Source organism: Lepisma saccharinum, chromosome 30 (genome assembly GCF_977018435.1).
Source record: "Lepisma saccharinum chromosome 30, izLepSacc3.1, whole genome shotgun sequence".
Lineage (NCBI taxonomy): Eukaryota > Metazoa > Arthropoda > Insecta > Zygentoma > Lepismatidae > Lepisma > Lepisma saccharinum.
In genome coordinates, this window is record NC_139258.1 from 31,878,940 (window position 1) to 31,905,621 (window position 26,682).

Below are 26,682 nucleotides of genomic sequence, written 5' to 3' on the forward strand. Positions count from 1 at the left end.
CTGACTGTACAGACATTTACTTTTTTAAAAAGTAGGGCATGGAGATTATCCATAAAAATTATAACAAAATGGCAGAATTTTGCACTAAATTGTAAGATACTTATAGATAGGGAGACAAATTTATGGTAAATAAAAACTGAGGAGAGCGGTAAATAAAATGTTAGATCAGCGGTATATACCAGCGGTGGGAAAAAAAATTGGCACACACTTTTTCATTATGAGAGGAAACAACATACAAAAGAGCTATAAATTGATAAACTACTTCATTTTTTATACTGTACACATACACAAGTACCTAGCTGTCCAACCAAAAAGAAAACCAACACAAAATCACTTCATTTCTAAATTGCATATATCAAGTGATTTATTCATTGTATGTATTTAAAGGATATTCTTGCTGTCCAACAAATAAAATAATCACTACTGCACATACACAAACACATGTTGAAAATCATATGATGATAAACAAAATTCATTCATGACTGAACACAAATGACACCATTGTTTCCCTTGATATGCGGGAACAGACAAATCTTATCACTGCTACAGCTAGCAAGTTCAATGAAACTGGAAGTTGAGTGGACATTCGGGGAAAGAAAGGAATGCAGCTTGACAGGCAGCGAAGTTTTCGAACTCAGATTATGTGCATGGGAAATCCCAATTTTCAGCATCTTCCTGAAGTGTTCGAAGATAAAACGTTCTTCAGCTGCAAGTGGTAGGAAACTTCAGGCAAACGTTTCGTTACCAATCGACAGTTTGTGCGCACAACCTCGATTGCCGGTTTTTGCATGTTTTCTACTTAATTTGATGATATTTCATGGTTATTTCACGAAAAAGCGTTCATTTCGTGGAAAAGCACACATTTCGCATTACTTCGCGAATCAAGCTCATGCATATTCAGGGTGGCTACAAACAAGCAGAAATGAAATTCCCTGACTTTTCCAGGTTTTCCAGGACAAAATTTACATTTTTCACTGACAATTACAAACTAAACTAAATCGATCTTTTTGCAAATAGAAATAATAAACTCACACAGATCCACGTATGGTTTTGTTAAGTACCAATATTATCTTCTATGAAATTGGCTTAATTTCTCTATTCTCTATGATTTGAATTCAAACTGCAAAATAGTGAATTTGGAAAATTATTACATTTCACAAGCCAGGGAACGATTACGGAATTTTTCATATGCAGTAAGTTTAAAATAAAATACTTGATTATTTTTAAAGTTACGACTAAATGAGATAAGAGTGAAGAGTGATTGATTAAGAAATACAATTTGTAATTTATCAGTCTCCTTAGCTATACATTCTCCGTATTATATGTTGATATTTCCACTGAGGTTTGGAACCCTCTGCTTGCAAGAACCGTGAGTGCGGACTCATTTTTCAATGCATAAAGCTACTTCTCTCTTCTCTGTAAAGCAAACAACTTAACTCTTGCATATAAGTGAAACATGTTCTATGTACACAAACATGGCCTACAAAAGACAAGAATGTTGGATTTCATGGAATTTTTCGTTGTTTTAGGACATTTCTTTAAAAAAAATTGCTAAAAACGCCAACAATTCGCATTTTATGCCAAATTCACATTATTTCGAACGGGCGAAAAATGTGTCCAGACATCATAACTGCACATTCCTAAACATAACTTCGCAGCAATTACCATTTTTCACAGTTTTCGCGTTTGTGAAAAATCAATGTCCCTACTAATTGGAAATTACTTTCTGGCCACCCCTCGTATAAATCAGTAGATGGAAAGTGAAAATTTAGCAGGGCTGGCAGAGAAAATTAAATTCTTGAAGAAAGTGATTTTCTTTTATGATTGAATGATTCTAGTAAATATGATATTCAAATATTTACGTATCTATTATTAGTATTTTATTTCATAATATTGGACATTAACCTTGCTCAGTGAGAGATTAATGACCATCTCTCATGAGTTTAAACAGACAGGACAGACAGTGGCGTTAATTTCATTGCAATACTAGTGTTGCAGTAAATTTGAGGTTGGGAGCATGCACTTGCCAATTTTTATAACGTTCACTAATGCAGTTTTATGTTTCACTTTTTCGTGATAGTATTCAATATATATTCCATTTGGTTGGATTCTTCTTGATATCTAAGAATAGTGCAATGTCATTGTAAATGTATGTTAACTTGTGCAAAACCAGTAATACGTCAGGATGATGAAAGAAAACCTTCGTAAGCACTGCTACATTAAATAAGGTGAAGTGAGCCAGAAGAGTAATAAAATTCCAGCAGCATATTTGCAGTCTAAAGCTCTTCTTGTTTATGCATTCGATTTTTGTTGGATGTTGCAGTCCATGCAATTTCTGTCGCATGTTTTAGTGAGATACTTTGTCGGGTGGCGATATTCGACAAAAATCGTATGTATCAATGGAACCTATTTGTTTCCATGTTCCTTCAGTTTGCCCAACAAAATGCCTTACTATGACATCTGACAACTATCGGACGGCGCCACCCGCTCTTATCCCCTCCATCTGTTGACAAGTCCCCTTACTACTCCCATACGGACAAGAAAAAAAATGATAACTCAATGCATTTTCCACGTAATATTTAGAGGCTTAACCTTTACTCCCCCGATGATACCATATGGTATCATCAGTGTAAGGTCGTACTCGCCCGATGATACCATATGGTATCAAGATGCTGATTACGAAATGAATGTGCTTTTTGGACCTTCATACACTTATGTTTGGGTGGAACTCTGACACAGGTCTGGAGCAAGCCTGGGAAATTCATATTGATGACCAACTTCCCCTTCTCTGCAACATATCCATGCCACATTTCCGAACAGAGTTTCACATTTTGGCTCATTATTCAACTTGTATGGCACCCAGGAACATGAAATATATTTCAATCTTTGAAGAGAATACTAAGGTTTGCGCATTCTCCCCAAAATAGCGGCAGAAGAGGGGGCAAACTTGAGATTTTTGTTGTTTTTTTTCATGGAAATTCAGTGGTCGCGCCCCCAAACCCCCCTTCCCCGGTTCGGCATTCTGAATTATACACGGTTGCATGATATGATGATTTAGCTGCAAAACAAAACTTATCCGAAGTAGATTGCTCCTATAGTGCCCGAGTTATAACAATTTTCCTCCAAAAATGCAAATTACCTATTTTTTGTAAAAAATAAAATAAAAAAAACACATTTTGGCTTATTATTCAACTTGTATGGCACCCAAGAACATGAAACATGTTACGTTCTCTTCAGAAATGTCCATTCTTTGAAAAGAACACTAAAGTTCGTGCCTTCTTCCCAAATGGCAGGGAAGAGGGGGAAAACTCCAGATTCTTATGGTTTCTTCATTGAAATTCGGGGGCTGCGCTCCCAAACACCCTTTCCTCGGTTCAGCGTTCTAAATTGTACACGGTTGCATGCTCTGATGTTTTAGCTGCAAATTAAAACTTATCCGAAGTAGATTGCTCGCATAGTGCCCGAGTTATAACAATTTTCTGAGCAATATACAAATTACCTATTTTTAGTAAAAAACAGTGTTTCACATTTTGGCTTAAAGCACCCAAGAACATGAAACATGTTTCATTCTCTTTAGAAACGTCCATTCTTTGAAGAGAATACTAAGGTTTGCACCTTATCCCCAAAATAGCGGGAGAAGAGGGGGCAAACTTCAGATTTTTATGTTTTTTTCATTGAAATTCGGGGGTCGGGCTCCCACAAACCCCCTTCCTCGGTCAGGCATTCTTAATTGTACACGGTTGTATGCTGTGATGTTCTATCTGAAAAACAAAACTTATCTGAAGTAGATTGCTCCCATAGTGCCCGAGTTATAACAATTTAGCCTACCTCTACAAATTCAAATTACATATTTTTCGTAAAAAAAATAATCACATTTTGGCTTATTATTCAACTTGTATGGCACCCAAGAACATGAAACATGTTACGTGCTCTCGGGAAATGTCCATTCTTTGAAAAGAATACTAAATTTCGCGCCTTCTCCCCAAAATAGCAGGGGAAGTAGGGGCAAACTCCAAATTTTTGTTTTTTCCATTGAAATTCGGGGGTCGTGCCCCCAGCCCCCCTTCCTCGGTCCGGCATTCTGAATTGTACACGGTTGCATGCTATGATGTTTTATCTGAAAAACAAAACTTATCTGAAGTAGATTGCTCCCATAGTGCCCGAGTTATAACAATTTTCCTCCAAAAATGCAAGTTACATATTTTTTGTAAAAATAAAAAATCACATTTTGGCTTATTATTCAACTTGTATGGCACCCAAGAACATGAAACATGTTTCATTCTCTTGAGAAATGTCCATTCTTTGAAAAGAATACTAAATTTCGCGCCTTCTCCCCAAAATAGTGGGAGAAGAGGGGGCAAACTTCAGATTTTTGTTTTTTCTATTAAAATTCGGGAGTCACGCCTCCCAAACCCCCTTTCTCGGTCCGGCGTTCTGAATTGTACACGGTTGCATGCGCTGATGTTTTAGCTGCAAAACAAAACTTATCCGAAGTAGATTGCTCCCATAGTACCCGAGTTATAACAATTTTCTGTTCCCGTGCTGAGTTCCATAACGATATCTTTAAATTAAATTTAAAAAAAGTCAATGAAGACGAAATTCCCTGACATTTTCCTGACTATTTTTGACACCTCAAATTCCCTGACTTTTCCCTGTTTTCCAGGTCTGTCGCCACCCTGATATTTCATCATTGGGGGTGTAGTTACGTGCAGAATGTTCAAAATTGCATCTTTTTTTCACATTTCAATGTCCCTACTTATAGATATATCAGATTGGTAAAATTATCGGTAATTTTACCGATAAACCAATATCTGCCAATACTAATAGAGTACCGATTAATCTGTTTCATCCCTAACTTTTATTGAATAATAATTATGGAAATTACACTATTATTCATTACTCATGAAAACTGTGACATAAAATTCAGCCAGAATAAATTCCTAGCTCTCAAATGTGCATCATTATAGAAAAAATGTCACAGCTCATGTCCAGTCGTCTGAGAGATACACTCTGGCAAGACATATTTTAAAAAATGGTTTCTATCTGTTTATTATAAACTTCATATGAACTTGATCTAAATTGTTTTTTTCATTATTTAATCCACTCGGTGCTTTTATCTTTGATGCTTGTACATTATTTATGAATAATTCAAAGTGCACAAAATCACCACTATGTTGACATTGCAATGAATTATAAAAATCAAAGTAATGGCTACTTAGAAGACATACCTCTGTAGTATTACACTTATTTAACAACTTCTTTTCATGCAATTAGAGCAAATTCATACACTACAAATTTATCCAGTTCATTTTTGCTTCATTGTATTAATATTACATTATTTCTACATTACTATATTTGATTGTACAAATGACTGAATTTGTCAAGATAATGGCTGGTTGCCTCACTACACACACAACAAAAATTTGGTACTTGAAACCTGAAGTTAGAACCTTAATCAGAAGTACAACTGGCAAGATACACATCTGCAGGTTAGAAGAAATAACTGACATTGTGTGAGAAAAGGTTCTGTGTTTTCACATTCTTCTTTTCTTCCTTTTAATATCAAAGATCACTACTTACATTAGCATCTATTATGGTACCTCAACTATTAAGAAGGTAGTAAGTCAACCTTTGAAATTAATCAAAATACATGAAGAGCAGGAAACACAAAACCTTTCCCATTTACCATGCATGGCACCATGCCATGAATATCATGCTTTGCCATAACTTCGTGTACCATCATTTGATGAGCTGAACATTCTAAGTGTAATATTGCATGTCAAGCTACTTTAGATAGATAGGGGCCAAAAGGAGAGTGCACTTTTGCCAAACCTTTTTCTGTGAAATTTCAAATTTTCACCAAAATACTTCTATTTTGTTAACACTACCAATGCCACACATGCTTGTATGAGGGTAAGTCAATTACCACAAGACAGTTATATTTGTGTTTCTGTTGGCAGAATCCCCCCCAACATGTGTCGCTAAGCGTGGTTTCTACTATTCAAAGCTGTCCAAGTTGCTCGGTCAGTTGCATTATTTCTGCCATGATGTTAACAATGGCTCATACCCTTTCCAGTCACCAAACAAGAGCAGTATTCAGAATGTTTCCTGTGGTGTGAAGATACATAAGGGATAAAAAAAACATCAAAAACTTTCAATACAGTATGGGAACATTGTTTTGCTGCAATGGACGGAAAAATTCAAAAATTGTCACACAAGTGTCATGTATGAAGAATGAGCCAGACATTACTTATGTGGCATAGTTCTGTTTATAGAAGAAAGAATATTATTGATGAAGTGGCAAACCATTCGCAAATCAGTCATGGTTCTATTCAGTGGAAGAGAGAATACTATTGATGAAGTGGGAAATTGTGAGCAAATCAGTCATGGTTCTACCTATAAAATCCACTATAATAGGTTCGGTTTTCATAAAATTTGTGCAAAATGGGTATCAAAGCAAGTAACAATGTTGCATAAGCAAATGCATGTGATTATCTGTCTATAAAATTTGGATCGCTGTGGTAACGGTGACACCATCACCGGCAACAGAACATGGATCCACCATTACAGGCCAGAGTAAATGGTGAGGTATGAAATGAAAATATCCAATCACCCACAAAAAAAAATCAAATGACAGACATCAGACTATCAATTTGACACACACAAACACCCACTTTAAAAAATGGTGCATGATCACCATAGCTATTAATAACCATTAACACCACAGCACAGCTGAATTTTTTTTTTTTTTTTGAGTGCATAAAGAAAGCTTGCACAACAATGGAACATGAGCATTGAAAGGCAAGGGGACTATGCTAAAAAAAATGAACAAGAACTATGAAGTTCTATGTTCAGAGCTGCACTGCACATAATTTACTCTTGTAAAGCTTGGGCGACCCACCACATAAGGATATCAATTACAGCAGTTACTTATCCCCGATGCCCCCTCAATATCAATTTTTCCAGAGAGATCTAAACAAATTTACATCCCTTCCCAGATGGTTTTGACTCATTGATTGATTTGCATTATTTTACTTTGCTTTGTACTACTTTTGGCTAATTTGCAAAGATGGGGATGAATAATGATATGATGAAATTGATGGACACTCACAAACATCCATGCCCAGGCCAGGATTCGAAAACAGGACCCCTGGCATCGTAGCACGATGTGTTAACCACTCCGCCATGGGGGCCAGCCTTTCCCAGATGGAAAATTCTACATAAACCCCGAACAACAGGACTACATGATATGATTGCACATACTACACATTAAAATTTTCAAGCAAAATATATGAGAAGCACAGAGAAACACACATATTCATATCCTGATAAAAGTTAGAATTGACATGATTTCAGATTTCAGTTCTACATACAAGTTTAAAAACTGAGTTAGTTTTCCTATCTTTCCTGTGTCATCATCCTGCCTTTGAGCAACATACAATGCACAAGAATATAATATATATCAACATAGTGGTAACATAGTTGCCTTGTATTCAAGTGGTTCAGGGTTTGATGCCCGATGAAGGCTTATGGTTCGGATCCCACTTTAAACTGTTGGTCCAGTCCCAATTAGCCGTTCTGTACATAAGGTGGAATTAAAAACAAACTCATACACAAGATAATTCTTGAAGCTTTCCTGGCAGTGAAGGATGAAGAGATTTTCTCGGGATATCCAGAAATCACCTGGCTGATATCCCGAGAAAACCTCTTCATCAAACACAACATATTTAATAGTGGTGAGCTGGTACTAAAGTTTTCATATGAGTACTAGCAGTAGTGTCGTAGTGTGCCTGGACACCACCCAAGTACTTTTTTTATGTAAGCAGAGCACATCCTATCTCAAAAAAATGACAGTAAATATTAACTTTTTAAATTTGCCTTATTTAACATTAATTTGTTGTCTCTATCTAAACAAAACACAATGTAACATAATGGCTCTTTTGTTGCATAACAATATAATAAATAAATTATTAGGGACACCTGAGACAAAACTCAGCTTCTAGCAGGAACGTTAGAAGCTCTTCTGATAGTGTGAGTGACGTGTGGATGTGTGTGTGTGTGTGTGTGTTTTTATGAGTGATGCAATAATTTTACATAACTTTTATCTTCAGCTAAAGAATATATATTAGTCTGTGTTATACTTTAACTGTGTAACAACTATATATATAATGATAATATTAATAAACACCATGTTAACAACTATGGCACCATATTGTGTAGCTTAATGTTTTTGCTACTTGTATTTTATATTATTGTGATGCAGTTTGTAAAACATCCTGGTACTATTTTATGACTACATCATTGAATACCAGACAGTATCAATATGAATTAAACGTAGTTTGATTACTTTTGTTCCAAAAATTGGTGTATTCAAATTTACTAACATTCCCAAGCATCAGAACCATGTGTTATTAGCTGAATGTATTGGCTGAATAGATAAAACTAACTTAGATTTTGGATAATTAGGTGCTAAAATAAATTCCATATATCTTCAAATAAGTTTTCAGTTTAACACAAGGACGTTCAGAGGAATAGGGGGAGGTGGCTTAGGGGGACAATGCACTCTCTGGAAAATGATTCTCAAACTAAAAGTATTTATTTCACACACATAACACTGTATCGATAAAAATCCCAATGTGAAGCCTTCCAATGAGGATGCTTCTCTAGATATGACATGATTGTGCCCTGATTTTAACACAGGAAAGGCAGGCAGCTACAATCTGGATGATACATCTTTCATGTATAGGGATTCTGGTTCAGGTGATGGGCTAATCTATACTATAGCTTGATTGACTATTGGAACTAGAACTCAACTGATTAATATCTTTAATAATTCACGGTTTTTAATATCATATACACAATTCCTTTAATTCATATTCTATCTCTGCTATTTCATTTATAGCTTCAGCACTACATTCATCAAATACGGATTTTCCAGCTGCTGTAGATTTTGCATATACTACTATTTGAGTTGTATAGCTTTTCATGATAGGGAAATTATATTCCTGTAATACTATGCTTACTTCCTTACTAAGAGTAGTATTAGTGATTTGTCTGCTGATCAAGATAGATGTTTTGTGATGCCTTCATCTATCTCCTAATTTAAATTGACATTGAATTCGAGAGCCTATAGTTTGTGATATTGCAATTCTCAGAAAGATATCGCACAAACAGACATGGATATAAAGTTTATTCTTTGATAGGAATTGTAGCTTTCCTGGCATCAAACATTCCCTGAAGATGAGGGCTTGAAATGTTGCAAGCCAACTCCAATTTAACCTGGCTGGTAACCCAAGAACACTTGTTTGTAGCTTATTCTTTGTTAACATGAAAAAGGTTATTGATAAGCTATTTTCCAAAAGAAAAAAATAAGTTAATACATACATTGCAACTCTCTCCCATGTTTCATCATCCAGATCTTCACGATATACACGAAGATTGCAGTCATCATCCAGCTGGTACCAATATGTTTGACCTTGCTTGTCACGCCCAAGTGGTTCAGTTCTTAACTCCATAGCAGACAGCTTATTCACTTCTGTTTTAAACTTTAAGTTGAGGTCAAATTGCATTTCTAAAAGCATCTGTAAATCAGAAGAAAAAAAACAAAATAATTTCTGCTCTCTTGGATACAGAGCAATACCTATCCAACAAAGAAATGTTTCGCTGTGCATGTAATTAAAAAATGAAGGACATGAATATAAACTGTAATTCATGGAATACACACAAAATAATAAATAAAATTGTAACATTCTCGCTTATGCTAAATAGTATAATGAACGCTTTATATGAATGATGATGTGTTACTTTGAAGTATTTGAGGCTCACCTTTTAATGTACAATACTCATTCTGAACTTATTCTAATTAAAAGGATAAGATTGTGCTGTTAAATAAATCACACGTAGAAAACTGGCAAAAGTAAGTGTCTTTTAAAAAGGGAACAATGTTTCCAATTACAAAATTTACTCAAAAATTTGTTTCTCCTTAAAGCAATGAAGATTCTTCCGTCCACCACCAATTACATCGTACTTTACATTTGTGAGTGTGAAGATAAAATACAGCATTTAAATTGAAGTACAAATTTGTATGTGCAATGGGGAAATTTCCGAAAATTTTCATTTTACATTTAAAGAATGTTTTTGAATTGTTTCTTTATAATAGTACCATCTACAAATGTGTACATATTTATAAATAAACACAGGTCATTTTCTTTAAATAAAATATTTGTAGCTATTGATTGGGGATTATCGTGTTTTCGAAGTGCTAGTTCAGTTGTTGAGAGTATTAAGTGGTTGACTTTTCGATTTCACGAAAGAAGTTTCCAGGCTCTCAAATCCTGGCCTGAGCATGGAAGTTCTTTGTGAGTTCTTCAGCCAATTTCATCTAATCATCCCTTATCCTCATGATTAGTTAAAAGTGGCAGAAAAGCACCATTAAATTACAAAAAGACAAGTGTTTGGCAAACGATTTGGAATGCCAGTTGTGCAGTTGTCACTTCTCTCCTTTCAAATTTACAACTCGGGAAAAAAAAACATAAAGGAAAAGGGGGGGGGGGCAGATTCTCCACTTAATACTTAATACTTTCTTCAGCTTTTCCAAGTACTTGACAAACATAAAACAAATTGCTAAGTTTTAAAGAATGTACATATATTGGTAAAGAACAGCTCAGAAAGTAATTGTCACTCCATAATCTATAATAATTCCTTACAGAAGTGATTGTTTTATTCTATCTCCATCACCTTTTGATTACCATATAACAAGATAACCACTATGTTACTGGGGAGGCTTTACAAAAATATAGGGAGAAAACATGAATACAGTATGTTCGGATGGCCAAAAACTATGTAAGCAACAAACAATTATATTATCTATGAACCATAGTCATGCCCATATTGGTAAGCAAAATGATTATTTCAAATTTAATTACCAATATTGACCCCTACTTTTCAGGAGTCCAAATATGTCAAGTAAATTTATAAAGGCAGAATTTTAGTAAAAAAAAAAAAGTGGATTATGCAATTTATTGGCAGTTGTTTTAATATTCTGATTATCTCATTTGTAAAACCATGAATGGCATCAATTATAATTAAGTAGATATGGATTGATATGATTTTTTTGTGTGTGAACAAAAGATTTAACTTTATTTCACTTTGTGTTGAGTATTTCACATTGTGCATAGAGGTTGCTTACATGCAATTTTGCAAATGATAGCTATTAGACAATGCCTGATATTGTAAGGGATACAAAAGAATTATTTAGGCCACCCCATTGTTGAGTGCTCATGATAGTTGTCTAGTAACTATAACATATGAGGATGAATTTCTTCTATAACAAACTTTCATTCCTGGTAATTCTGTGTTCTTAGTGTGATGCAACATTTGGTAAATACTGAAATACAGAAGGGGCTTGAATTTAAATTTTCTAGAGGACATTATAGAAAACAGCTATAATTCCATCGTGGATCAACGTGTTAAATAAGGGAAGGAACTATTCGTAAGTAGACTATTGGTTCAGGCAAATTACGTACCATGAAAGACCACACTTTGAGCAACTATTACAATTTTGGATTACATTGAGAAAAATTCACAACAGTATTTAAAAAGATTGAAATTTCATGAAAAATGTATTTTTTTAAAACTCTTGTCTGCCCCTGTTGACACCTATTTAGTGCAGTGTCAAAAACTGTTTGCAACAGGACACATACATACTAAGTAAAAGAGGAAACACTCACCAGACAGGAAAAATGCAAATTTTCATGGTCAAGAGCTGCATCTTCAGGTGTAGTAAGCAAAGAGACAGAAGCAGCAACAGCATGATCTTCAGGTTGCCAGGTCCAGAAACGAAGTTGTAGATGGTGTCAAAAAACATGGTTCTCTAGCCAGGCTTGTTGGAAACTGCGAGTTCCATGGGTGGGGTGTTGACGGGGTGCAGTGTGGGGGGGGGTGTGAAGTGTAATAATGGAGGTGAGGAGTGGGAATGGGGAATGTAACTGGTTGGGCTTGTTCAAACCAGGGGGAGGGGGGTTGCATTCATGGCTGATATGTAGGGACTCTCGTGACTTGATTTTTGAACCTGGCAACCATGCAGATCACTCAGTTGCTTCTATCTCCTCACTTACTTTGCTTCTACAGCTGAAGATGCAGCTTACGGGTGCAAAAATTGGAATTTTTCTTGTGTCTGGTGAATGTTTCCTGTTTTACTTCTTATCGTGGCCCTCCTTCCTTTTATCCATATATAGATATATATGTTCGGTAATTGCATAAGTAATGTCGTTTTCTGCAAAGCCGGGGAAAGAGTGTCATGTGAGGGGCAAATTACGAACTACTTCGAGGCCATGATACTTTTGTGTATCCATGCACAGAACGAAATCAGTCTGCAGCAATTTGTGTGGCAGAGATACGTGTTGGAACATGGCAGTATCTGAATTACATAAACTGCATGTTATGCTTTATGAGTACCATCATGGACATTCAACGGGCTAAAAAAAAAAATGCCAGACGTGAGAATGATATCTGCTATTGTTGAACTAGTCCATAACCGGAATGACGTCCCTTATGGAATGGGACCCTTAATGTCTGCAAATATCAAAGATCGTTCGCAAAATTCTGGTCTGGAAACACTGATATGCTACGACAAGAGAGACCATTCGAGCTGGACAACACCATTCTGAGAGCAACTGTTGAGGAGAATCCACATCAGATGGTTGAAGAATTGGCCACAGTACTCTTGTCCACCCATTCAATCATTCACTGTCATCTGCAGGATCTTGGTTATATGTCCAAACTGGGAACATGGATACCTCATGAATTGACACCACAGCAGCATGTGGACATTTGCAACGTCCTACTGACTCATTACTGAAGTGAGACATTTTTGGACAGAATAGTGGCGGAAATGAAAAGTGGATCCTTTACAACAACATTAAACGCAAACGTCACTGGGTGCCTAAAGGAGGTGTGGTGGGAACAGTGGCAATACAAGAGCTCCAACTACGAAAAGTGATGGTGTGGGATATGTACAGTATCATTCATTTTGAATTGCTTCCACCGAACCAAATAGACGGAGATCTACTGTCAGCAGTTGAAGTGGCTATGGTCTGTATTGCTGGACAAATGTCCTGTACTGGTCAATTGTAAAAGTGTACTGATCCATGGGGACAATGCCCACTCACACACGGTAAGGAGCACCTGTGAGAGATTACAAGAATTCGGATGGAAGAAAATGCTTGACCCACCTTATTTGCTGGATCTTGCACCCACACATTTCAGTCTGTTTTGCAGTCTCCAATACCATCTTGATGAAAAGACATTGCGAAACATGAGGAGGATGTGCGGCAAACAGTGGATGAGTTTTTCTCCTCAAAAACTGAGGTGTTCAAAAACTGATTGATGGGTAGCAGAGGATTGTCAAATCAGGGAGCAAGTATTAAGATGACTGATGATTGTTTTGCACGTATGTCATCTCTCTTTTCTTTCTTGTGCCAAAAAAATACATAACTTATGGGATTATCTAATACATCTGTGTAAGGTACATACAAGAAAACATTTACCTAGCTTACCAGCACCCAACATGCTTCTTTCTAAATATTTTGTATTTTAAGGTGGAGGAGGGACAATATCCCCTAGGTCTTTCTCGCTGTGGTAGCTGCCGATCACTGTTGCCAACTTCGCTCTTTTGGAGCCAGATCTGGCTCTTTCATGCACTCGTTTTGCTGTGAACTGTGGCACCTGCCCCCACCACAGGCTCCAGTCCACAAAGACCAACTTTTGCCATGAGTGTACATTTTGCACGTGACGTGATATTGTTATATTGGCTGCATCACCCACCGCCTCTTACTACCCCAGCTACTTTTATATAGCGCCGTAGCTAAGGTGAAGATGTCAATATTGTTATCCGGGAATCCTTTATTTTCGATTTCATATCAGCATCAGTTGATTATTGAGATGGGTGATGCCGCCAAATCTAGACGGTGAAAATTAAGATTAAATTGTCATCACTTTAAAGCTAACGGTAATAGCAGCTCCCTCACCCCTCTGACACCAAAATTACCCTAGGAGGCACTTTATGCAGCCCTCGTTAATCTAGCTCCTTGAAAGTCATCTTTAGCTCTATTAATGGTGAAATTTAGCTCCTTTATGAACATCAGGTTTGGCAACACTGCCGGAGTTGCCGTAGGAGGCAAGGAGAAATGCATTAGGCTTATGGGATTATATTTTATTCATTCTCTAGGAAATATCAAACATCCAATGCCGTAGAAAAGTACATGGACGAAAAAAGGACACGTTGAACTATGTCATAGTAGTAAGAAAAGTCGAAACTCCCATTTGATTAGCCGTAACTTGCAGTTGAAGTTGATTTACCATATGGAATACATGGGATTCTGTAAATACTTATTAATCATATTTTTCAAACATCGTGTCTAGCTTACTAATCAATTTGAAAAACAGTTTCCACTTGCAACATGGAGAGAAATCCATACTCTCTTGCATACTAATCCCTTTTTAAATAGCAGTGCCCAATCCGACGATATTGAAATAAATGCACAACTGGTGCGTAATTGTCCCTCTTGGCCTTAATATTTTTAATATCCAATTATTTTTTTTTATGAACTACTGAACTATTATAACAAAATTATTTTCTTCTCCTTCATCTAATTTTGTTAATTGGGAATAGGATACCACTTGTTTTTTAAATGATCCTCGCACATGTGTACTGAAATTAAAAACCTTAACACCTTTGAATGAAATTAGCAGATTATTCTTAATAACAGGTAGGAACAAGTCTAAAACCCTCATTGAAGCTGAGACGCTTCCCTCTATTGAAATTTACTAAGCCCCGCGACAGGTAAAGTTTGCAGCAACTTTTTGCATATATAGACCCAAACATGCACACAGAATGTAGTTGAGCTGTAATACTGCCAATTTTCTCACAGTATGGGATATGCACAGCTTGGTGGTTGAGGCAAGACATGCCCGGGAGATGCTGAGTGCCGTTCAAGTGGACTAATACATAAAACCTGCTGCAAACTTAACCTGTCGCGGGACTTAGGTATGAATACTTACTGAAGAATGAAATTGTCATAGCACTAACCCAGGGATCACCAAACAGTTGATCCAGTGGCTTGCAGGAATATTTCCAGTGGCTCATGAATAGTTTGCTACATGCTGCACGTGATGTTAAGGGAAACTTTGCCAATAAAAGCCACATGTTATGCTGATTATATCACCACTGTAGGCGAGGAAACAGTCTAACCTGTAGTTCAGTCAATATTTTAAGAAGCAATAACATTACCTTAGATTTTGGTATGCAGAAGCCTGACCAGGACTTGAATCTTAGACACTGTTATACCATGCCATAATTCTCCAATTCTACAATCATTCTGTCTGCATAGAACTAAACCGTGACATTGACAATCTCATGCATGCGTGAAAAACACGTAATTACCCTCATGTAATACCTCATCCATCCCACATGTCTGACTGGCCATAAGAGACATTATAAAATGATCTGTCGTTATCTCAGAAAATCATAAATATGAAGATCTAAAAAATTTTTAAAGTTGAAAATCTTGCTACTACAAGTTCATCGTGACATAAATTATTTTTATAGCTCCATCCGTCTACTAAAAAGGGTGATTTTATTGCATCTTAATGTTTTTATGAGTGAAGAACTTTCATAAAATTTCATGGTAGCATGCCATCCATCCCCTTGCAAACTGGGAAGGAGCTCCAAGCGTTGGGGAGTTTGATGATCTCTGCTCTAGACTGAAGTTTGGAACAGATTGCCTCTCTAAGATTAAGCATTCATAGGATACTTAGAAAGCAAAGTGCAAAAGGCAATAGTATAACACTATTTCATATTTTTTTCAGGTGATAAGCAATGTTTGGAATGCAGAAAGAAGGATCCAGTTAACCATTCGCAAAATTGCTAGCAATATATTGTCCAATTCTGAGTGGATATGGATTACTCAAAGAGAGAGTCATAAGTTTAATTTGGATTTTGCTGTCCGAATTTGGTCCCTTACATTTGTCAGTTTTGCAGCATTGAATTTTGTGATGAAAGTACATGCCAATCCTGTGGGCAATGCTTTCAAATGGAAGTTTCATGGCACCTTGTTGCTTGTTTCTTGCCCTTTGGCTACAAAAATCAGTTTGAGCCCACCTTCAATTCCTTCTGTTCTACTGTGCTCATGGAAGATCATTCATAGAGAGACTATAAGTCTACAAAAGATGATGATCATTCTGTGTCTTTACAACTGATGTTTTCTTGTGCAGAACAAATATGATGCCCAGTCCTGATTGAGATTGTTTCTGAAACTTTATGTACTGCCACGTATCATGCCGATGGCAGTCATCAGGATCAAATCTTTTGATTGAATTGTTGTTTTAAGTCCACATTAAGCACAGAAAGGTTAATCGAGACTGGACCTACAGTTTAAAGTGGGATCTGAACAACTGTCCCATGTGCCTCCACCGGGTATCGAACCCAGGACCCCTTGATTACAAGTTGACGACATTACCACTATGGCATCGGGGAGACCCTCAAATCTTTTGAAGCAGTGGATTATTTCACAAGTTATGGTAAGGAATTTTAATCATGCTATTCAAAATTAATGTAATTTTGTTATAGTGCCTACAAATCAGACACCCTAGTCATATCCTTTGGCTCAAGACACATAAAACAAAAACCCCATGATCATGCACCTGTATTGGAGGTGCTTACATGCTTCAAGTATTTTCTGATAACATTTTTGTAAATGAAATACAATTTGTGTACTAGAATTTACAAAGTTTACAACATTAACAAAAGAAAGCTTTAGGCATTGCAAAAAATACAACATAATTACAGTGAAATACCAATTTTACCACAATATACATTTAATCTTCCTGGTACCAATACAACAAAAATGTCAAAATGCTCTCCTGAAATTACAGTTCCTGCATTTCAATATTTTTAGTTACAGGCCTCCAAAAGTAGGATATTATGATTCCATTTTACATAATTTTTAACACACATCAAATGTATATCATCAACTACATTAAATTTGCAATTGTATTTGTTATTCTCATGACTTAAATACACAATAAAGTACATACATTTACTGAAACTTTAGTTACATTTCAAATGTGACAAGTCAAATCAGTAATTTATTCACAAACCCCAACACCCACCTAAAATTTTCAAGAAATCTTATTTCATGGTCACACATTTCAGTGCTAAATTGATCATAACACTTTACTCAAAATTACTTTGCATGCCCCTCAAAGTGGAAAATTGTGGATAAACCCTCAAGTCAAAGATCCAACCCACAAGGGATTGCATACCATTTGGTTGCACACCTTATATACTGATGGACAAAGCAGTTGAAAGAATGATCCTATTCTGCATATTCCATCCTGTCAACTGGAATTAGGGTTTCCCTACAATTGTCTGCACATATAACTTTCTTCCATTGAGGCTTCACACATTTTAATATACTAATTTATTTATTTATTGCATTTTGTTTATCGTGGCGAAGTTAAGGCTTTGTAGCCTTCTCTACCACTTAACCATGTTTACATCGAAATTTTATATGAAAATTAGAAAACAACATTTAAACCATTACATACAAAGGTAAATATTAAAATAAAGAAAGAAAATATAAAATTACAAAAAAAAATACAAAAAAGAAGGATAAGAAAAAAATACATACGGGAATAAAATCCTAACCTATACTCACGAGCATACAACAAAACACACACATACACACCCACACCCACACACAATCAGATATTCATGACAGTAGTCAGAGATTTGAAATATTAAGGTGAATAAGGGTTTTCAGTGTTGTTCTGCGCTTAACTGTATTCAATTTATCACTAAAATATAATGTGCTAACTATTTGTGCCCAATAAAAAATGTTTTAATTGCGTCTTAAAGACACATGCTGAAGATGAGTTCCTGATTTCGCGGGGCAGTGAGTTCCAAAGACGAGAAGTAGAAACGGTGAAAGATTTTGAATAAAAATTTGTGTTATGAATGGGGATGAGTAGTTGAGTTCTCCCTCGTGATCTGGTGTCAAGGCTGTGTGATTTGGAAAGCATTGAGATTCTGCTCGAGAGATAAGCCGGTTCCTTTGAACTGATTGCCCTATAGAGAAGGGTGAGGTTGTGTACCTTTCGCTGATCAATTAATTTGAGCCAATTTAGCTTTGTGAAGAAAACGGATAAATGGTCCCTATATTTCAGATCAAAAATAAAGCGTACGCAGGTGTTTTGTACTCGTTGATTTCCATTTACAATAAATATTACCAGACAAGTGATGAATATATAAAAAGTGGCTTATGTAATAATCTAGTTCATGAAATGATAAGCCAAGGCTGAAAACAATGCTTCTGATGATAATAAAATTTAAGGAAGCTTTCAGACAAAGCAACAAGCAAACTTGGAAATGAACCTTCAGTAACAAATGCAACATTTCAAAAGAAAGCAACACAACAAGATGTACATAATGCTCACACGGAAACAATAATGCTGGCATCAATACTTCATTAACTATGTTACCCAATATTGGTCATTACACACACAACACAGGACATGATATAATTTACAAAATATTTCGATCACCATTTCACTACATACACAACCTCGCAGCAAAAAAGATCACGTTTTCCCGCGAAGTCCCTTCCTTACAATCCTGCCTGATGAGATAAGACAAGATAAGACATTTTGGGAGGGAAGAGAAGAATATTTTTGTAGTTTCCATCCCTATGTGCTAAAGTTAAATCTTGAGGATGCAGCAGAAGTTGTGTGAAAAAGTGTTGACAACTCTGTCCCAAAATCTGCCCCTGAATCAACAGGCATTACATTATACGGAGCGAGTGAAAGTGCGGGAGGAGATGATTGAGGAGGCGGAAGGGGAATATTCTTTGGATTGATGTAGTCACGTTTAACATACATTTAAGCAAAACTAAAATTAAACTATGTGGCACAACAGCCCCTTTTGGGGCATAGAAACTGGAGTATACTAATTCTTTGCAAGTTGCTCAACAAATTGTCATCACAATCCCGTATTAACATAACATTTTAGAGCTTTAGAGATCAAACCTGAAACTACTAGTACAAGGTGTCTACCAAAGTAACAACTCCAAAATTCTTGACATTTTCTCTCTTGTTTCTCTTAACCTTTATCTATTCAACCCCAACTTACGTAAGGTAAGGTAAAGTTCCCCATGCATACACCCCTGTGTCATGAAAGGGTAGGGGCCCACACATTCTTGATCTCGGTGATTTTGGAGGTGATGTGATCAGTGCCATGCTCCAGCCACCTTTAACCCCAGGTACCCATTGGTATGAGGCTGGGTGAGCCCCAGAGCCAGATAACCTACCGACTAGACCACCGTAGTTAGGTAAAGGTGGTAATTAAGAATTAAGAAAATAAACATTTATGTAATGAAATACCTCTACCAAATGGCCAGTTAAGATGAAATCTGACACTGTATTTAACAAGAGAATCGCGACTTGCCAAAAGGGGCAGAAAAGTGAAGTAAAATAAACTAAATCAATCAATCAGTCACATCTATAGCAAAAATTCTTGACTGCAAGCATAATTTCTTGACTTTTTATTGATTTCTTGACCAACTTGTTGATATCTTTACTTTTTCTTGACTTTCATGACAGGTACACAGTCTGTAGTGACAAAAGTGGGAGTGCTAACCATTTGTCCATCTGGGATATACCTTAAATACCATACAAAAATAGGTGATACAATATATTTTGTTTGTAGCAATATATATTTAATTGCATAATAATTAGGATAATAAAGTTTCTAAAACAATATTTACTGGTCTGCTTTTTCTTGCTTGCTGGAACAGACTGGCAGACCAGACGTAATCCACCCACCTTCCCCTTTTGACACAGTCACCATACGGAGATAATTCCAACATGAATATTACAACTTTCGGTAAAACAAAATGTGCAGGTTTCAAGCAAAGAACTGCACCAGAAAAACAAACATAAGGGAGTATCAAAATATTATCCTGAGTTGCACTTCAGCCTACAGGTGATGCAGATAATACTTAAAATTCTTTAACACCACAAACCCATATAAGTCTTTATTTTCTGCGGTTTGTCTGTATGCAGTTTTTCAACTGTTGCAAAAGCCTCTCTCTATATTCAATTAAGCAACAAACTATGATTGTGGAACATATTGTTGAGATTTGCAAGTGGCTGATGCACATTTTTAGATGATTCTCCCTTTCCCCTTTCTGTTATTTTTGGTTCTAGGCTGAGATTCACGGATTGATTTGGCTTATTTTACTTAACCTTTTCTGCCACTTTTGGCTAATCATGAAGATGAGGGTAAATGATGATATGATGAAATTGATGAAGGGACACTCGCAAAGAATCAAGCCCAGGCTGGGATTCAAATCTGGGACACCTGTCATTGTAGCAAACTGTGCTAAGCAGTTCACCAAAGAAGTTGGCAGGTGCCACGAAGAACACCACTGATCTTGAAAATGGTGTAACGAGTGGCTTTCTTCAACACGCGTGTATACAGGTTCAGGCTTCACACGATAGCCTAGAACATATGCTCCTGATTACTAACCCCTTCCTTACATTACCTCAACTCGTACTCTCTTCAAAGAAAGCAGGCAAGGTTACTAACTTGTGAAGCAACATCAAATGAACAGTTTTATGCAAGGTTTTGATTTTTCCATAATTTTGGTCTCTGCGTTCCTGAGTAGAATCTATATGAACATATAGATTTAATAGGATTCGAAATATTAGAAGGTACATATTAATTTACATTTGTGTTGAAAATCCAGACAAAAATCCACCAATTCCCATAATTCTTTAGACACCATGCTCTAGAAACACACAAGGTTGAGCAGGGTTGTGTAGCAGGACCAATAAAGGTACTTGCTACTTGGATTTAAATGGGTCGAAATACTTCCCTTCCTTGCATTACCCAAGATAACTCATTTATCTGTAGATAAAAGATGGTGGACAGTATTTGTGTCTGGTATGCATTTTAGGGTTCTGACGAAACTGAGCAATGTCTAGGAAATAGTAATTAGAGAACATTACATGTCTTGTACTTATTGATATAGATAAACATATATCTTCCCGATGGCATAGTGGTAACATAGTACGCTCTCTACTTGTAATTCAGAAAAAGTGTGTATTTTGCATTTGGAAAAGCTGTAAAAAAAAAACTGTCAAGAAAGTTTGGGGAACACTGTGGACACTTCTCTTCCCAACATTTCCAATTTCTGCAAAATAATCCCATTGAAAGCCAATGGTGTTATTACAACACTGAAGTGTCAATGACCACCAGCACAGGAACTTGCAGCTAAAGGGTTTAAGAGAGTCGGGTATGGATGGTTTTATACATCACACATTCTCAACAGAATGTAATCATATTTTTATCACTAATCAGCAACACAGATCAAACCTCATTTTAGCATATTTGTAAAATAACACTTATTTACATTTATTATTAACTATAGTTAGTTATAAAAGCGTTATTTTATTGTCTGGTGTTCCTGCGCTCATATCAGAAAATTTCAGTGGAAATGTCTATAAACACATTACTAACGTTTAGGGTAAGTGCAAGACTGCATAGCAGCACAAAGTTAAAAAAAAAAGAAAAAATTACCTTCCTTTCAAACCCAGGTAAGGGCTTATTCGAGGGCATGGGGGAACGGAATACAGTATTCACCCTGTGATATGAGCATGCATTTTTGTAACATGAACATTAATTGTACAGTCCACCACTTTATTATTTCTCTATTCACATAAAATTATACTTTTCGTAATATTTTTTTGTGATTTGTGAACAGTCTTCAACTATTTTTCACTAAACTGGGATAATATTTCATATTGATACATGTTTGATGGCAAAAAATGGTTTATTTCCTTCACTAAACTTACCACAATATAAGGATTCATAATATTCTCTCAAATGTTAAAGTCTTTCAAAAACATGTCTCGCAGCTAAAATGATCGACAAGGGGAGAAAAGAAATGGCTTATTTCCAAGAAAAGAAGTTATGTGGTGAAACAAACTTACTTTCCATTTTTAATATATAAAAATTGGTAAACATAGGAAGATTATTTGTGAAAATACAGTGTCTTACATTCTCGCCTGTATTTTCAATCATTCTTCTCTAAGCATCAAAACAGTCTACATTTTCAATCATTCTTCTCTAAGCATCAAAACAGTCTACAATCAGACTGCTCATCACATGCTCTGGGATGTCGAGCAATTCCATCCCACAAATCATGTTTTCTTAACAAAATCTTCTCCATCATCAATTGCAGCTTTTCATTCACCATGTTGATATGGGCACACATTAATCGCATCATTATAACTAGAGCCTGGAAGTTCAGGCATTTATTTTCGTTAAAATAGGCAGGCAAAAAGGCATTTATAATGTGGAAAATAGGCACTAAAAATGAAAAAAAAAAAAGGAAAATAAACCGAAAAAATGCACATTTGGAAGTCGCTTACTTTTATCTATAATTTCTGGCAAAATATTAAAATCTACATTGGGAACAGCATTTCAATTTTCTCCATCTTGATTGCACATGACTACAAAGTGTGTTTTTTAAGTTCTCAACATTCATTGATAGTCGTCTTTTCAGAGAGCATGTTTTTCATAATAGAAAATGATCTTTCTACTTCGCGGTGGCTCAGTCGGTAATGCATCTGACTAACATGCTAAAGGTCCCGGGTTCGATCCCCGGCCGGTTCAAATCCGGGAACTTTTCTGGGAACTTTTCTAACGATGGAAGCGGTCCCGGCGCCCACCCAGCGTCGAATAACATGGGTACCTGGGGGAAACCCTGGGGGTAAAGGCGGTCAGGGGCGAGATGCTGATCACATCACCCCCCACTCACGACCGGGCGTTACCCCCACAACCCCTATACGCCTTCATGGCGTGGTGCTATGCACAGGGGAGCACTTTACCTTTTTTTACTTCGACAGAAGTTATTGGAGCATACATAAAACAAGCTAATGTAGCTGAACTCATTTCGGTAACAGCATTTTCACCTTCAAGAATATCACAAATTGTTTTCAATTGTTTCAAGTCATCATTTGCACTCACTACCCGTTTGCACTTTTCCGCAACAGCTGACCCCTTTTCTCCTGGAACTTCCATCATCTGCTGCATAGATTCCTCGTAGATTTTCATGGATGCTATAATTGTAATTGTCTCTGGCAATGCATCATAATGTGCAACAATAAACTTGAATAGCACAGGAGTTTTTTCACTTCTCGAATTGAAGCCGCTTCATTTTCTGGAAGAGCATCGATCACCTCACTGACTTTTTCAAGGTTGTTAGCATAATATATAGCTGCTGATATCTAGGTTCCCCATCTCGTCAAGACTGGTTGCGGAGATAAACTAAGCTCAGGTGCAACTTCCTGAAATGTTCGGGTTCGAGAGGGAGATTTCAGGAATATCTTCTTTGTGTTCGAAATCAACCTCTCCACTTCAGCAGTCAATCATGCACAAGGAAATGTTAACCGAAAGGCAATATCCTAACTCAGCATGAAATACTGTTTCTCCTTCAGCAATGTTGAAACATGCGTGAGTTCAATATTACTTAAATAAGGCGAAAATTATTCACATAATAAACGGAAGAAAAATAAATGCCAACAACGTTTTTTGGGAGAAAAATAATTTATATACACATTTTTTTAAAAAACAAATTGTCAAATTTCATTGAAAAAGGCAAAAAAAAGGCATTATAATTAAAAATAGGCAGTGAGGTCCCAAATAGGCAAAATGAAAAGGCTTCTAAAACATTCGAAACAACATAAGAAACGTATATCCGGAAAAATTTTATCAATATATGTAGTAGATAAAAAGAGGCATTTTGCCAAACTTCCGGGCTCTAATTATAACCTATGGGAGTCATAAACATTTCACATAACCAGTAATACCAATGCCTGCGTGGGCTACCATTGTAGGTCAGACAGAGATCAGCAGACTTCAACATGCAAATGCAACTCCAGTAGTTTGCTTTGAAAGGTACTGACAGTCTCTCCCCTATACCATCATGGCAATTTGTGTAGCAATAAAGATGAATTAATAGAGGGTTTGAGAATGTGTGTGTGTGTGAGAGAGAGTGAGTGTATGTGAACAATGTGTAGATGTGAATACACCACAAATACATTGTGAGATATTGAAGATATTGTTATCCAGCTTGAACCATGGGCACCACACTATCAACTTTGCAAATGATGTTAGAAAAGAAGCAATTTTTAAACAACGGATATAGTGGTTTTGTGTGAGAGCCGGAACATACAGTATCTATTCAGATTTTTATTTTATTTTAGAACTTCATTACAGGGATGTCTTGAAGGTGGTGTGAATTTATTATGCTCATTCACCAAAACAGACTCAAAACGTTCACATTGTACTTCAATATTAGCATAACATTGATAAACGTTTTTCGATGTGTGTACAATTCTATCCAGAACTGCATATTAAGCATATGATGCTAAGTATGGGCCTTAAATCTGCATGAAGTATGCAATTACCATACAAGTATGGTCAGGCAATAAAGATGTAACAAAACAAGGATTCATAAGAAACGTCATTGTAATGAACACTTTTCTTAAGACTAGGTTCTAGATATATAAATTAATTGTACATACTTTAACAATGAGAAAGGTTTAAATACTTTCAACAATTATGAATATGAATTCATTTTAGGTGAATTTGATTCAGTAGAACATTTCTTTGTATTTTTGATTCCTAAGAACATTCCGTCAACAAGATGACATATCAAATTGGACAGTTTCCTACAAATTGTTACAGCTTGTTTAACTCAAAGCATTAAAATGTTAAAGCTTAAGCAGTTTTTACAAGTACAGCATTACGGTGAAAAATAAATTTCAAAATACATTTACTTAAGTAAGGTTTTTCACAATCAAAAAAGGTCCTACCTTTAATAGTCGTAGCTTTACAGCAAGGCGAGCCTTCTTATATCCAAAACGCTCCAACTCCCATCCATCTTGATTTGAATATGTATGGCAAAACTTAATGATAGCTTTCTCCCATTTTTCGGTTGACACTGACTTTCTCGCCTTCCTAAGCAACTTCACATGGAGATCAATCAAAGGCTGAGGCACTAAAAGATACAAAAAGAGGGGTAAAGTTAAACTTCAAAACCTACACCTTTTTAAAATAATAAATAACAAGCACAACACACCATAATCTTGCTTTCATACCAATGCCACAAAATAAATAAAATATATAATAAAAAAAATGAAATAACTGTATTGTATTATTTTACATAAAGTGGTTATGTGAACCTGTAAAAAAAAAAAAAAGGACATCAACACCATAAACACAAGACTTTTTAGATATTTTATGTTTGATGTAAAACACATGGGGCATCACTTGTTGCCTTCAAGTTTTATCAGCAAATTATTATAGTAATATGGATTCATTGAGACTGCCAGTTTCCTAGAAAAACCAATATCAGTATTTTTTACAAGTACTTTGACCTTTCGATAATGTGGTTGCATATTCATGTTCACCCCCAAATTAAATTGCTTCTACTTATTTCATATTTCTGCTCTCTTTTCCAGGTGCAAGTACATATTCCAGTTTGATACTTATGGAACTAATCCTACTATATGTAACAATATTTTTCATTATTATTATTTATTTAACATTTCACTTTCCCAAAAGAGATACTTATCTGTGGATGTTGAGAAAATCTCCTTAAATGAAGTTTCGGAAGAAAACATCAAGATGAAGTTTGGAAAGTGATTTTATTGTGAAGGAAAGGGATATTCATTGAACAACTGGGTACTTTAGTATTATACGGACTACCTCATTTGTCTACGTTAGGTTTGTCTTCACATTGGAACGTGGTTCGAATATAGCAAAATATCATTGTCAACAGCAGTACAGTTTCCTAACGTAACCTGTTGTTGTGAGGAATTTACGTTTGTGAAATGGTGTGCCAAGCAGTCAGATAAAACGGTAACAGACTGGAACAATTACATGCGAGAGGTATGTGTGTCTTCTCTTGAAAACAAAAACAGTGGTAAGATTGGAGGTGCAGGTTGCCGTGTAGAAATTGATGGTCAGAAATGAGGTAGTCCGTATAATACTAAAGTACCAACAACTGTTAAGGATACTCTAATTCAAGTCATTAAGACTTAAATTAGTCTACAAGGTTGAAAACTAGTAAGAGTATTGTAGATTAGGCACACACAGGGGATGAACTACGTAGAAATTTTCAGCAAAACATGCAGGCTCAACCAGGACTTGAACCCGGGTATCTGGCATACCATTGCATGGTATGAAATTTTCTACGTAGTAAGAGTATGTTTGTTTGAGAAGTAGTAGGGGACAGAAGAAAGTATTAGAAGCAAGTATCTTGTAGTTATTTGAAACCGGAGTGGTTCATATGCAGATACAAAGTTCTGCTTGTAATTAGGTACACTCAGAGTCATTCTACGATAGTTTAAACCATCAACGGAAGTGTGCATGTGCTAACTGGGAGAGTTCACTGTTAAAATAGGGGTGGCTGCAAAAATCATATTTCTTCTACTTCCAGAGGATTTGTTACAAGTTGTTATACACACTAGGGATGGCCAGATCCGAATCCTAGCGGATCCGGATCCTAAGGATCCAGATCCAAAATTTTTTCGCAGATCTGGAATTTTCAGATC

General features: G+C 36.1%; 1 protein-coding gene across 1 annotated transcript in view; it reads right to left on the reverse strand.

The window, feature by feature from the left end:
• Positions 1-26,682, reverse strand: part of LOC145981999 (uncharacterized) — a 100,334-nt gene that overhangs the window by 64,274 nt on the left and 9,378 nt on the right. The window contains exons 2-3 of the mRNA XM_083115533.1: positions 24,940-25,124; positions 9,385-9,581 (exon numbers count right to left, since the gene is read on the reverse strand). Coding sequence (XP_082971659.1) covers positions 9,385-9,581; positions 24,940-25,124 — 382 coding nt within the window. The remainder of the gene's footprint in view (positions 1-9,384; positions 9,582-24,939; positions 25,125-26,682) is intronic.